The sequence below is a fragment of the Schistocerca cancellata genome, chromosome 10 (genome assembly GCF_023864275.1).
Source record: "Schistocerca cancellata isolate TAMUIC-IGC-003103 chromosome 10, iqSchCanc2.1, whole genome shotgun sequence".
Classification (NCBI taxonomy): domain Eukaryota; kingdom Metazoa; phylum Arthropoda; class Insecta; order Orthoptera; family Acrididae; genus Schistocerca; species Schistocerca cancellata.
The window spans coordinates 85,434,531-85,449,852 of NC_064635.1; the positions used below are offsets into that span (position 1 = coordinate 85,434,531).

Consider the following 15,322-nt stretch of genomic DNA (forward strand, 5'->3'; position numbering starts at 1 on the left):
AGTCGTACAGCACTGATACGTTAATTCAACAAAGGACCAAATCTGCAAGTTGTTCAATAGATATTTTCAGGAGGTGGTGCAGCACAGCTTTTTTATATTCGCAACACGTCATATACTACTGGCCATCAAAATTGCTACACCACGAAGATGACACGCTACAGACGCGAAATTTAACCGACAGGAAGAAGATGCTGTGATATACAAATGATTAGCTTTTCAGAGCGTTCACACAAAGTTGGCGCCGGTGGCGACACCTACAACGTGCTGATATGAGAAAAGTTTCCAACCGATTTCTCATACATAAACAGCAGTTGACCAGCGTTGCCTGGTGAAACGTTGTTGTGAGGCCTTATGTAAGGAGGAGAAATGAGTAACATCGCGTTTCCGACTCTGCAAAAGGTCGGATTGTAGCCTATCGCGATTGCGGTTTATCGTATCGCCACATTGCTGTTCGCGTTGGTCGATATCCAATGACTGTTAGCAGAATATGGAATCGGTGGGTTCGGGAGGGTAATACGGAACGCTGTGCAGGATCCCAACGGCCTCGTATCACTAGCAGTCGAGGTTCAAAAATGGTTCAAATGGCTCTGAACACTATGGGACTTAACATCTATGGTCGTCAGTCCCCCTAGAACTTAGAACTACTTAAACCTAACTAACCTAAGGACATCACACAACACCCAGCAGTCGAGGTGACAGGCATCTTATCCGCATGGTTGTAACGGATCGTGCAGCCCCGTCTCGATCCCTGAGTCAACAGAAGGGAACGTTTGCAAGACAACAACCATCTGCACGAGCAGTTCGACGACGTTTGCAGCAGCATGGACTATCAGCTCGGAGACCATGGCTGCGGTTACCCTTGACGCTGCATCACAGACAGGAGCGCCTGCGATGGTGTACTCAACGACGAACCTGGGTGCACGATTGGGAAAACGTCATTTTTTCGGATGAATCCAGGTTCTGTTTAGAGTATCATTATGGTCGCATCCGTGTTTGGCGACATCGCGGTGAACGCACGTTGGAAGCGTGTATTCGTCATCGCCATACTGGCGTATCACCCGGCGTGATAGTATGGGGTGCCATTGGTTACACGTCTCGGCCACCTCTTGTTCGCATTGACGGCACTTCGAACAGTGGACGTTACATTTCAGATGTGTTACGACCCGTGGCTCTACCCTTCATTCGATCCCTGTGAAACCCTACATTTCAGCAGGATAACGCACAACCGCATGTTGCAGGCCTCTACTAGCCTTTCTGTATACAGAAAACGTTCGACTGGTGCCCTGGCCAGCACATTCTCCAGATCTCTCCCCAATTTAAAACGTCTGGTCAATGGCGGCCGTGTAACTGGCTCGTCACAATATGTCAGTCACTACTCTTTAATGAACTGCATGGGCAGCTGTACCTGTACACGCCATCCAAGGTCTGTTTGACTCAATGCCCAGGCGTATCAAGGCCATTATTACGGCCAGAGGTAGTTGTTCTGGGTACTGATTTCTCAGGATCTATGCACCCAAATTGCGTGAAAATATAATCACATGTCAGTTCTAGTATAATATATTTGTCCAATGAATACCCGTTTATCATGTGCATTTCTTCTTGGTGCAACAATTTTAATGGCCAGTAGTGTATTACTGCCTTGAGATGCTGGTAAAGTACTGTTTCATAGATGCAGTATTTCATTCCACATAAATGACATTAGGGTGTACTGCTGCAGCAAAATTCAGCCCAGATGTCATTTATCCTTTCACCTGGAATTTTAGTTCCCCTGCTGACGCTTTCTTTTATTTCCGTCAGTGATATAGCTTGAACATTAGGGGCGAAAGACTACATCTCTGTCTTACACCTTTTTAGTCCGACTTTTCGTTCTTGCTCGTCCTGTCTTATTGTTGTCTCTTGGTTCTTGTAGATATTGTGTATTAGGTGTATTTCCAGTAGCTTACGTTTATTCTTCTCACAGTTTAGAATATCTTGCACCATTTTATGTTGTCGAATGCTTTTTGCATGTGGACAAATACTATGAACGTGTCTCCATTTCTCTTGTCTTGCTTCCATTATCAATCACAACCCGAGTACTGCCTCCTACCTTTCCTAAAGCTAAACTGATCGTCATGTACACCCACAGACATAAATGATCCACCTTTTGCAGGATATACAGATTTAAGCATACCCAGAAACAAATGAGTAGTTATCTTTGACATGGCATATAAATTATTGTACACCCAGAAAGAAAAGAGCAGCTACTTTCAAATGATAGAGCACACCCAATCAGTCGTCCTTTCCCTGCAGGTCTTATTCGGAAAAACTAGATTTCGGCTAGTGTATCTATTATCAATGCACCATTTCATAGTATCAATGCCTGTTCCAGCACGTCAGTCCCCTGTTGTTCACGCTTCTGTCAGAGTAGTTTTGAAACAACTGTGGCAGAAGCCCGAACATTAGGGAACTGATGTACTGGAATAGGCATTGATCTATGAAATGGTGCATTGATAATGGCTAGGCACTACCCTAAATATAGATTTGCCGAGTAAAACATGCAAGAAAAGGATGACTGATTGGATGTACTCTGTCGTTTGAAAGTCATATCACAGAGTGCATCCACGCTCCTAATGGAAGGTAACCTGATGGAGCTACTGCTTTTGTGAGGCCATACAGAATGAAGTACAGCCGTAAACTAATGAGCAGGTACCTTTGATGTGGTCGAGTACAGACAGAAATGAATTACCTGCCTTTGGTAAAATATACAGAGTTAAACACACCAACAAACAAATGATCAGCAACCTTTGGCTGGGTGTGTACAGTTAAATACACCCACAAACTACTGAGCAGATGCGTTTAGCAGGGTGTACAGAGTTAAGCATACCCAGAAACAAATAACTGGGAACCTTTGGCAGGGTATACAGAGTTAAGTATACCCTCCAGTTAATAAGCATCTACTTTGGGAGGGTATACGTAGCTAAGTACATCCACAAGCAAAGAAGCAGCTACCTTTGCCAGGGTATGCACAGTTAAATACACCCAGAAATATATCTGCAGCCATTTTTGGCAGAATATACAGAGGTAAGTGCACCAAAAAAATAAGCATCTACATTTGGGAGGGCATACAGAGTTAAATACACCCAGAAACAAATGAGCAGCTATCTTTGGCAGGGAATACCTAAATACATCCAGAAACAAATGAGCAACTACCTTTGGGAGGTTATGCAGAGTTAAATACACCTAGAAACAAATAAGCAGCTACATTTGGGTGGGTATATAGGGTTAAATACACCCAGAAACAAATGAACAGATACATTTGGGACGATATACAGAGTTAAATACATTCAGGAACAGAGAAGCAGTTACAAGCTTTGGCAGGGTATGCAGAGTTAAGTACATCCAAAAAATGATAAGCATCTACCTTTGAGAGTGTATACAGAGTTAAATACACCCAGGAACAAATGAGCAGCTATCTTTGGCAGGGAATACCTAAATACACCTAGAAACAAACAAGCAGCTACATTTGGGTGGGTATATAGTGTTAAATACACCCAGAAACAGATGAACAGGTACATTTGGGAAGATATACAAAGCTAGATACATCCAGGAACAAACAAGCAGTTACAAGCTTTGGCAGGGTACGCAGAGTTAAGTACATCCAAAAAATAATAAGCATCAACCTTCGAGAGGGTATACAGAGTTAAATACATCCAAGAGCAATCAAGCAGCTACCTTTGGCAGGGAATGCAGAATTAAGAACACCCAAAAAGTGATAAACAGCTACTTTTGGGATGGTATACAGAGTTAAATACAGCCAGGAACAAATAAGCAGCTATCTTTAGGAGAGTATAGAGAGCTCAATACATCCAGGAATAAACAAGCAGCTACAAGCTTTGGCGGGGTATGCAGAGCTAAGTACACCTGAAAAATAATAAGCATCTGCATACAGGAGGGTATACAAAGTTAAAAACATCCAAGAACAAACAAGCAGCTACCTTTGGCAGGGTATGCAGAGCTAAGTACACTCAAAAAATAATAAGCAACTACCTTTTGGATGGTACACAGAATTAAATACAGCCAGGAAGAAATAAACAGCTACCTTAGGAGGGTGTACGAGCTAAATACATCCAGGAACAAACAAGCAGCTACAAGCTTTGGCATGGTATGTAGAGCTAAGTACACCCAAAAAATAATTAACATCTACCTTGAGAGTTAAATACATCCAAGAACAAACAAGCAGATACCTTTGGCAGGGTATGCAGAATTAAGTACACCCAAAGAGTGATAAGTAGCTATCTTTGGGATGGCTTACAGAGTTAAATACAGCCAGGAACATATAAGCATCTACCTTTAGGAGGGCATACAGTGTTAAATGCATCCAGGAACAATTGAAATGCTACCTTTGGCAGGGTATGCAGAATTAAGTACATGAGTCGCCTAGATGCAAAGCTGTCCATGTACTCCATAACCGGTTTTGAGAAAAAGTGGAAAAACTGTTTTCACTGGGTAAATACACACTGCCCTACACTGTATGTTGTATACATAAGTATGGATTAGTACAAAACCATTTGGGCTATTGAAAAAAAATCAGGAACTCAATGCATGTAAGATATAAGCAAAATAAAAATGGACTTGGACAGTTTTGCATCTGACTTTGCAGATGGCCTCTTTTGCATGCAACTGACGTGGACATAGACAGTTTAGAACCTGACTAGTTGTGCATGAGGAGAGGATATGGGGTGAACATAAAACTGTGTATTCAGTTTTAATTTCTTTTAATATTTCTGAAGGTACATGTTGTAACAACTGAGAAACTGCAATCCACTTAATACATCATATCTGGAACAATGTCTTCATCTCCTCCTGCTAGGCATTCTGATTCAACTGATGCCCCTGACCCGCTGGAACCTAGTAATGTCATGTACCACAACAGAGATTCACGTTCTCTCCAGGACTCACCATAGTGTTTCTCGAGGAGTTTTGAGACATCCTCCAGTTTCTTTTCATTAATAGGAACAACCGTGTTCGTAATGCAGCTCGAGTTTATGTGTCCTAAGTGTTGCCCACGTTTGCATACGGACACTGGTAGGTTGATTTCACAATTATAATTAGGCTCCCCTTGGACTTTTATAGCATTCTGAGAATGTGTATAACTTTCAGAATAAACAGCTGTAACAGACCACACAAGTACAATGTTTACATGCTTATGGTAGCCATCTTGCAATACAGTCACATGACCCCAGCCTTCAATGCGATTTGTCAAAAGGGACAAGGCAAGTTTTGCATCCAACTTACTGATGGACATGGACAGTTTTGAATCTAACCACACTTTTCGTGAGCTGTTTTCTATAGGACATGGAGAGCTTTGAGCATAAATAGCATTTCAAGCATGTGTAAAATGTCATGCTCTACAATCCAGAGTTGACAACTCAATTTTTTTTTTTAAAGTTGACATGGATAGTTTTGCATCTAAGCGGCTCACATGCAGAAACACCTGGTGTTGTATGCAGGGTGAAGCACACTCAGAGAGACGTGAGGATGGATGGGGCTGCTAGGTGTCTACCTTTGGCGGCTTGATCTGCTGTGGGGCTGCAGCGTACAGCGCCGCCGTGGGGTAGACCTGCGCGCCGGGGTGGTGGAGCAGCCTGGCCCTGAACTGCTGGTACTGGCTGGCGGCCGGGTCGGACCTCCTGCCGTGGACGCTGAAGGCGTGCCTCCTGTTGACGGCGCTGATGTAGTCCAGCAGGCGGTCCCTGCCCGGGTCGCGCTCCAGCGTCGCCACGCGCTGCAGGATGGGCTGGAAGCCGTCGTCTCCCTGCCCTGCGGCGCCAGCGGCCTCCGGTGCCGGGGTTGGCCTGGCCGGTTCCCAGCCAGAGTGGTCCGAAGACACCGACCTGAAATAACGTAGCAGTCGTAATGAGCCCTCTTCTCACGTTCACAAGCTGTGCACTTTAAAATGCCACTGTGACTGAGTTTCGCCGTGAAGCCTGAGTAGCATAAGGTGGGCCTGTGGTGAAAGGTGTACACACAGGGTAACATTTTGTAAAAAAAAAATTATATTGAACCAGAGATGGTCAAATGTAGTATCGATTGTGTAGTAGGGTCGCTGTTCAACAGCGATCGCTGGTTCAAGGTGTTATGGGTAATCTGTTAGAGTAATTCTAGATAGAGAGGGGTATGGAAGACATGCAAGTGTAAAAATGTGAAGAGTAACTTTAGGTAAGGAGATGTATGAAGGACTCTCAAGGGTAAAGAGGTGTTGTATTTGATGTGTGCTGGATATATACTTACTCGCTGTGGGCACTAACGATTTTTATTTGGAAGATACCATGTTTTGTTGTTGTGGTCTTCAGTCCTGAGACTGGTTTGATGCAGCTCTCCATGCTACTCTACCCTGTGCAAGCTTCTTCATCTCCCAGTACCTACTGCAACCTACACCCTTCTGAATCTGCTTAGTGTATTCATCTCTTGGTCTCCCCCTACGATTTTTACCCTCCACGCTGCCCTCCAATACTAAATTGGTGATCCCTTGATGCCTCAGAACATGTCCTACCAACCGATCCCTTCTTCTGGTCAAGTTGTGCCACAAACTTCTCCCCAATCCTATTCAATACTTCCTCATTAGTTATGTGATCTACCCATCTAATCTTCAGCATTCTTCTGTCGCACCACATTTCGAAAGCTTCTATTCTCTTTTTGTCTAAACTATTTATCGTCCATGTTTCACTTCCATACATGGATACACTCCATACAAATACTTTCAGAAACGACTTCCTGACATTTAAATCTATACTCGATGTTAACAATTTCTTCTTCTTCAGAAACGCTTTCCTTGCCATTGCCAGTCTACATTTTATATCCTCTCTACTTCGACCATCATCAGTTATTTTGCTCCCCGAATAGCAAACCTCCTTTACTACTTTAACTGTCTCATTTCCTAATCTAATACCCTCAGCATCACCCGACTTAATTCGACTACATTCCATTATCCTCGTTTTGCTTTTGTTGATGTTCATCTTATATCCTCCCTTCAAGACACCATCCATTCCGTTCAACTGCTCTTCCAAGTCCTTTGCTGTCTCTGACAGAATTACAATGTCATCGGCGAACCTCAAAGTTTTTATTTCTTCTCCATGGATTTTAATACCTACTCCGAATTTTTCTTTTGTTTCCTTTACTGCTTGCTGAATATACAGATTGAATAACGTTGGGGAGAGGCTACAACCCTGTCTTACTCCCTTCCCAACCACTGCTTCCCTTTCATGTCCCTCGACTCTTATAACTGCCATCTGGTTTCTGTACAAATTGTAAATAGCCTTTCGCTCCCTGTATTTTACCCCTGCCACCTTTAGAATTTGAAAGAGAGTATTCCAGTCAACATTGTCAAAAGCTTTCTCTGAGTCTACAAATGCTAGAAACGTAGATTTGCCTTTCCTTAATCTAGCTTCTAAGATAAGTCGTAAGGTCAGTATTGCCTCACGTGTTCCAGTATTTCTACGGAATCCAAACTGATCGTCCCCGAGGTCGGCTTCTACTAGTTTTTCCATTCGTCTGTAAAGAATTCGTGTTAGTATTTTGCAGCTGTGGCTTATTAAACTGATTGTTCGGTAATTTTCACATCTGTCAACACCTGCTTTCTTTGGGATTGGAATTATTATATTCTTCTTGAAATCTGAGGGTATTTCGCCTGTTTCATGCTCACCAGATGGTAGAGTTTTGTCAGGACGGGCTCTCCCAAGGCCGTCAGTAGTTCCAATGGAATGTTGTCTACTCCAGGGGCCTTGTTTCGACTCAGGTCTTTCAGTGCTCTGTCAAACTCTTCACACAGTATCGTATCTCCCATTTCATCTTCATCTACATCCTCTTCCATTTCCATAATATTGTCCTCAAGTACATCGCCCTTGTATAGACCCTCTATATACTCCTTCCACCTTTCTGCTTTCCCTCCTTTGCTTAGAACTGGGTTTCCATCTGAGCTCTTGATGTTCATACAAGTGGTTCTCTTATCTCCAAAGGTCTCTTTAATTTTCCTGTAGGCAGTATCTGTCTTACCCCTAGTGAGATAAGCCTCTACATCCTCAAATTTGTCCTCTAGCCATTCCTGCTTAGCCATTTTGCACTTCCTGTCGATCTCATTTTTAAGACGTTTGTATTCCTTTTTGCCTGCTTCATTTACTGCATTTTTAGATTTTCTCCTTTCATCAATTAAATTCAATATTTCTTCTGTTACCCAAGGATTTCTGCTAGCCCTCGTCTTTTTACCTACTTGATCCTCTGCTGCCTTCACTACTTCATCCCTCAAAGCTACCCATTCTTCTTCTACTGTATTTCTTTCCCCCATTCCTGTCAATTGTTCCCTTATGCTCTCCCTGAAACTCTGTACAACCTCTGGTCCTTTCAGTTTATCCAGGTCCCATCTCCTTAAATTCCCACCTTTTTGCAGTTTCTTCAGTTTTAATCTACAGGTCATAACCAATAGATTGTGGTCAGAGTCCACATCTGCCCCTGGAAATGTCTTACAATTTAAAACCTGGTTCCTAAATCTCTGTCTTACCATTATATAATGTATCTGGTACCTTCTAGTATCTCCAGGGTTCTTCCATGTATACAACCTTCTATCATGATTCTTAAACCAAGTGTTAGCTATGATTAAGTTGTGCTCTGTGCAAAATTCTACCAAGCGGCTTCCTCTTTCATTTCTTAGCCCCAATGCATATTCACCTTCTACGTTTCCTTCTCTCCCTTTTCCTACACTCGAATTCCAGTCACCCATGACTATTAAATTAAAAGATACCATACTGGAAATAAAAGTTGTTTGTTACCAATGCAATGTGCGTATTCGTAAGTGATGATTGAGACAATGTATAGCACTCACATCCAATGATTTTGTAAACCTAATTGTTAATGTATAATCAGTTTATTGCGTGTTAATTGTAGCATTACTAATTTTCAAATAGTCGAAATACACGTTTTATAGTTAGTGCCATATTGTTACTTACCCCAAGTCAATACCAGTTGCCAGATCCATGTCACTTTTTATTAAAAATTTTGCTCGAGATGTTATTGTCTCAGTCACATTCAATTTACTTAAAATGTAGGCTAAGCAACAGCCTTGCACAATAGTTGTGTATAACTATACAATTTAAAATACTAACAGAGAGCAGTGCAAAGAGCGATAGCAAACATTAAGCACAGGGACCACTTTTTTCAGATTGATCAAGTTTTGTTTTATTACCAGGGCCAATTTGAAAGCAATAGTGTTGCATCAGATTCAGTTTTGTGGTTTTTGTTTACACTTATTGACAGTTTACATTCTCGCAGTCAGAAAAGTTCAGTACAGGGCAAAGCGTATAAGCGACGAGATAAAATACACGTTCGCATGCCATTCCCGTTCTAACAGATGTGTTGCAAACTACTGCCAGTTACGTAATTTCAGTCACATAACAAACTAAAATGTTTCACTGCGAATGAATCATTTCAACTGTTTGGACCCCAAAGGAGTAGTAAATATTTTGCTACGCATGTTAAGTTTTAATGATGAATAGACCATACTTATGAGTTCCGTATGATACAGGTTCATTGCTTCAAGATCTATTCTTCTTCCCTGTAAATAGGAAAATTTAAAATATTGAAACAGCAGAAAAATTTTAAATGTTCAGGGAAATTCAAGAACACAGGGATGCAAGTCGCTGATGAATGAAATAAATAAGAAGAACAGGAAAGCAAAGGAGAAATGACTGCATGAAAAATGTGAAGATATGGAAAGGAAATAATTGTCAGAGGGACCTACTCAGCATATAGAAAAGTCAAAATCACCTTCGGTAAAATTATGAGCAAGCGTCGTAACATTCCGACGGGAATTCCACTGTTAAATGAAATGGTGAGAGCGGATGGATGGAAAGAGTACACTGACGGCCTCTATGACGTGGACGAATTGTATGATGCAATAGAAGCAGAAACAGGAGTCGACATGGGAGAGACACGGGATCCAGTATTAGTAAAGAGCGTTGAGAGGTTTAGGATCAAATAAGGCAGAAGGCATAGATAATATTCCGCCGGAATTTCTAAAATCATTTGGAGGAAGTGGCAATAAAACGACTATTTACGTTTTTGTGTAGGATATACAGTACGTTTCAGGCGAAAAATCAACTGACTTGGGAAAAAAACATCATCCACACAATTCCCAAGATTGCAAGAGCTGACAAGTGCGAGAATTAACACACAATCAGCTTAACATCTCATGCATCTGAGTTGCTGATAAGAATAATATACAAAAGAATGGAAAAGAAAATTGAGGGTTTGTTACATAACGATCAGTTTGGCTTTAGGAAAGGTAAAGGGACCAGAGAGGCAATTCTGGCGTTGTGGTTGGTAATGAATGCAGGGGTAAACAAAGATCAAGAATTTGACGACGTGGAAACAGCGCTTGACTATGTAAAATGGTGCAAACTGTTCGAAATTATCAGAAAAACAGGGGCAAGCTCTAACAAAACACGGGTGATACACAATGTCTACAAGAGCCAAGAGGGAACAATAACCCTGGAAGATCAAGAACAAAGTGCTCGAATCAAGCCAAGTGTACCACAGAGATGAAGTCTTTCGCTTCTATTGTTCAGTCTATATATCGAAGAAGCTGTGATAGAAACAAAAGAAAGGGCAAGAGTGCACTTATAATTCGAGATGAAAGGATATCAGTGATAAGATAATTAAAAAAACAGTCTTGATCCCAAATTTCTTTTAATCGGAGTGACCGGTTTCAATCCCCAAGGATCATCTTCAGACTCCAGAACGGCAGGTGGACTTCCATGGAACAGGTTGCGCCGATCCACGACGCTGAACCGACAGTTCAGCCTGCTCCATGGAAGTCCACCTGCCATTCTGGAGCCTGAAGATGATCCTTAGGGATTGAAACCGGTCACTCCGATTAAAAGAACTTTGTGATCAAGACTGTTTTTCCGATTATCATATTAATATAAGATCGCTGATAATGTTTTCCAAAAAAATTTGTCTATGATAAGATTGGCTGATGACATTGCTTTCCGCAGTGAAAGTGTGGAAGAATAACAGGATCTGTTGAATGGAATGAAAAGTCTAATGAGCACATAATATGGATGAAAAGTAAACCCAAGAAAGACGAAAGTAATGAGAAGTAGCAGAAATGTGAACTGTGAGAAGCTTAACATCAGAATTGGTGACCAGAAAGTAGGAAATTTTAATACCTAGGGACCAAACTAACCCAAGACGGACGGATCAAGGAGGACATAAAAAGGAGACTAGCAATAGCAGGAAAAGCGTTCCTGCCCGACAGAACTCTGCTAACACCAAACATACGTCTTAATTTAAGGAAAACATTTCTGAGAATATACGTTTGGAGCACAGTACTGTACGGTACCCCCACCCCACCGCCCATGAACCATGGACCTTGCCGTTGGTGGGAGGCTTGTGTGCCTCAGCGAAACAGACAGCCGTACCGTAGGTGCAACCACAACGGAGGGGTATCTGTTGAGAGGCCAGACAAACGTGTGGTTCCTGAAGAGGGGCAGCAGCCTTTTCAGTAGTTGCAGGGGCAACAGTCTGGATGATTGACTGATTTGCCCCTGTAACCCTAACCAAAACGAACTTGCTGTTGTGGTACTGCGAACGGCTGAAAGCAAGGGGAAACTACAGCCTTAATTTTTCCCGAGGGCAAGCAGCTATACTATAATGGAGAGCTGTATCAAACCAGTCTCAGGACTGAAGACCACGACAAACAAACAATAACTGTACAGTAGCGAAACATGGACTGTGGGAAAAGTGGAACAGAAGAGAATCTAAACATTTGAGGTGTTGTGCTACAGAAGAATGTTGAAAATTAGGTGGACTGACAAGAAGTGAGGAGGTTTTCCGGAGAATCGGCGAGGAAAGGAATATGTGGGGAACATAGACAGGGAGGAGGGACAGGATTGCAGGACATCTTGGCTTTCTTTCTTTGGGAGGCTTCAAAATGGAATTTTCTCTTCCATCTTGTACTATTGGCAAGCTGAATTTTCCTCTCTTCTCGAATTTGTGGTACCCGTGGTTTTCGTTGTAGATGGAAAAAGACAAGAAAATAATAATGATGTTGTTCCTGAGCTCTGACTTTCCTAATTTATTGAAAGATTAGTAGGAGTTGCAGGACCTGGGTTTATGTCTGTTTCTGTGACATCAGAGCGGGACTCATCACTCAGGAATGTGGACGAAGGAAGAAATGTGTGTCACAGTATTTTGTTGGGAATGAAGGACAAAGTCCCGACCATTCAAATCCCTTCATTTCGTACATTAGCTCCACCTCTCCACACGACGTCAACAAATTTCTTAATGGAGGCTGAGGGATTATTGTTTATAATTTGGCTACGTGAATACTTTAACAAAAACTAAATGGAAATGAGCGTTTGGCGTCATTGGCCAGTAGGTCCCTTACGGGGCAGGTCCGGCCGCCTTCGTGCAGGTCTTATTACATTAGACGCCACACTGGGCGACCTGCGCGCCAGATGGGGCTGAAATGATGATGAAGATAACACCCAGTCCCTGAATGGAGAAAATCCCCGATCTAGCCGGGAATCGAACCCGGGCCCCTTAGGACGGCAGTCCGTCACGCTGACCACTTCTTCTTCTTCTTCTTCTTTCATTTTGTTCGTTTTTAATCGTTGTGTTTGGTCGTTGCGGACGTCACATGACATGTCGATCCTTCCACTCAGTTTTTTATTACGGAGGCCATCTAGCTCTCTGACCGAACACGCTGAGCTACCGTGCCGGCGTCATTCAGCTATCGGGGCGGACAACAAAAACTAAATAATACATATTATTTATATTCCTACTCAGAAAGCCCCACGATGACTTGCCCCATTTGCTTATTACTTTTTGAATGTTAACAGTAGCTCTAATTTACAACGGATGTCGTTAGTTGTTTTGTTGACCGACCTGGTTGATCCCACACAACGTGTAGCGGTAAGATTTGTAACTAGCATTCATGCATTTCAGCAATAGACCTTATTTTAAACAGATTTAATATGGCGTAACGGATTGGTATAACCAATACTGTCTTACCTCTTCCATTATCTTCTGGGTAATTCCTGTCTGGATTATATAAATTTGAAAAAGATTATGGCCGCTGTTGCACGAATCGTCTGTAACATACTAGGGTAGTTTCATAAGCCCGGAAAATTTCTATGAAAGATTGGAACATTTTTGTTGTGCCTTCATGTTTGGTAAGCTTGATGATTTCAGGGATCGTACAAAGAATTTCAACAATGTGCAGCGTATAGTTCATGCTGACAGCCGTCTTAATTGGTCAGTGTGTCGAATGCGGTTGAACCGAGTTTCGTTCTGTTGTTAAACAATTTAATCCGAAGGGTTGGACTGCCGCACAAATCATAAGAGAAGTGGACGAAGTTGACGCGGACTCTGCACCGTTGCTGAAGACCTTTTATGACGGTTAATGAATGTAAACGTGGTCGGAAAAGGACCGAAGACGAAGTGCGCTCCGGCCGTCCGTTTGAGGACACCACAAAGGAAAGCTTGACAAAATACTTGATATGGTAATGCATGACTGCCGAATAAAAATTCAGGATATTGCTGGAACTGTAGGGATCTCAACTCAGCAAGTGGATAGTATCCTGCAAGGAGAATTGGCGGTATATCAAACCATTACATACCGGTACCATTACTTCTACACCGAGCGAGGTGGCGCAGTGGTTAGCACACTGGACTCGCATTCGGGAGGACGACGGTTCAATCCCGTCTCCAGCCATCCTGATCTAGGTTTTCCGTGATTTCCCTAAATCGCTCCAGGCAAATGCCGGGATGGTTCCTCTGAAAGGGCACGGCCGACTTCCTTCCCCATCCTTCCCTAACCCGAGCTTGTGCTCCGTCTCTAATGACCTCGTTGTCGACGGGACGTTAAAAAACACTGACCTGACCATAACTTCTACAAAACGAGCTCAATGTGGCGCCCATCAGTGTCTAGAAGAGTCTGAAAGCGCAGGACTGAATTCTGTGCAGCGGAGCGAAGCATGTCCGTAGGTATGCTTGCTACCTCTCTTGATAGGCTGCGGAGCAGCACATGTGTGAATGTTACCTGGTAAACCGTGTTCTTCAGGTAGCCCAACAACCAGAAATCACTGAAAGTGAGATTAGATTATGGTGCCGACCAAGTATTTCTTGATAGGCTGCGGAGCAGCACATGTGTGAATGTTACCTGGTAAACCGTGTTCTTCAGGTAGCCCAACAACCAGAAATCACTGAAAGTGAGATTAGGTGATGGTGCCGGCCAAGTATTTGGAAACGATCGGCTGATAATTCGATCGTTTCCAAATGTGTTTCGGAGAAGCAAGTGAACATCGCGAGCGATGTGCGGTGGTTTCCCATTTTGCATAAAAACTGTTGAGTTCAATGCGTCTCTCTCCACTATAGGGCGGGTATGGCATGCTGGCGAAGCATATCGCAGAAACGCTGGCCAGTCACACTGCATGTCTTTGGTCCTTGAGCGCCAGCCACCGTGTTTAGAAAAGAATGGGCCAATGATGAACATAGCTGTGAAGCACGTTCACCATACGAAGGAACTTCATGCACAGTGACTGGAACTGAAGATTCCCACATTCGGGAATTCTGTGTGCTCCCCTCACCCGTCAGAGAAAATGAACTTCTTCTGTCCACAGGATGATCCTGGTCAGCCCTCGTCAACTTCAGTCCCTGTGAGAAAGTGGAGAGTGAAGTCAACACGTCGTTGTGCGTCCCGTGGTGCAAGCTGCTGTACGATACGGACCTTCTACGGATGCCATTTGAGAATGGTTCGAAGCACCTTCCGTATGGTGTACCACGAGCGTTCAACTTAACGTGACATAGCACACGCACTGCCTGACGATTGGGAATTGCGCGCAGCGTTGTCTACCATAGCAATGGCGACTTCATCCAACACCTGTGGTGCAACCGATCGTCGGCCTCTTCCTGAACCGACACCCAGTTCTCCATTTAATTCGAACTTCTTCGCCATGCTCCACGCAGCAGGTGGAGAAAGAGGACCTTTCCGTATTCACCGGCCGGAGTGGCCGAGCGGTTAAAGGCGCTACAGTCTGGAACCGCACGACCGCTACGGTCGCAGGATCGAATCCTGCCTCGGGCATGGATGTGTGTGATGACCTTAGGTTAGTTAGGTTTAAGTAGTTCTAAGTTCTAGGGGACTTATGAGCACAGCAGTTCAGTCCCATAGTACTCAGAGCCATTTGAACCTTTCCGTATTCCTTTCAGCCGGCGATATTCTCGAAGTGCAGCTGCAGCATTACTGTTGTTTTGATAAAAGAGCTACACCTGCTCCTTTCGTCCAAGC

At 43.2% G+C, this 15,322-nt stretch overlaps 1 protein-coding gene across 1 annotated transcript in view; it reads right to left on the reverse strand.

The window, feature by feature from the left end:
* The window catches only part of LOC126106148 (uncharacterized), a 155,868-nt gene that overhangs the window by 79,848 nt on the left and 60,698 nt on the right, over positions 1–15,322 (reverse strand). Inside the window, exon 3 of the mRNA XM_049912390.1 lies at positions 5,543–5,873. Coding sequence (XP_049768347.1) covers positions 5,543–5,873 — 331 coding nt within the window. The remainder of the gene's footprint in view (positions 1–5,542; positions 5,874–15,322) is intronic.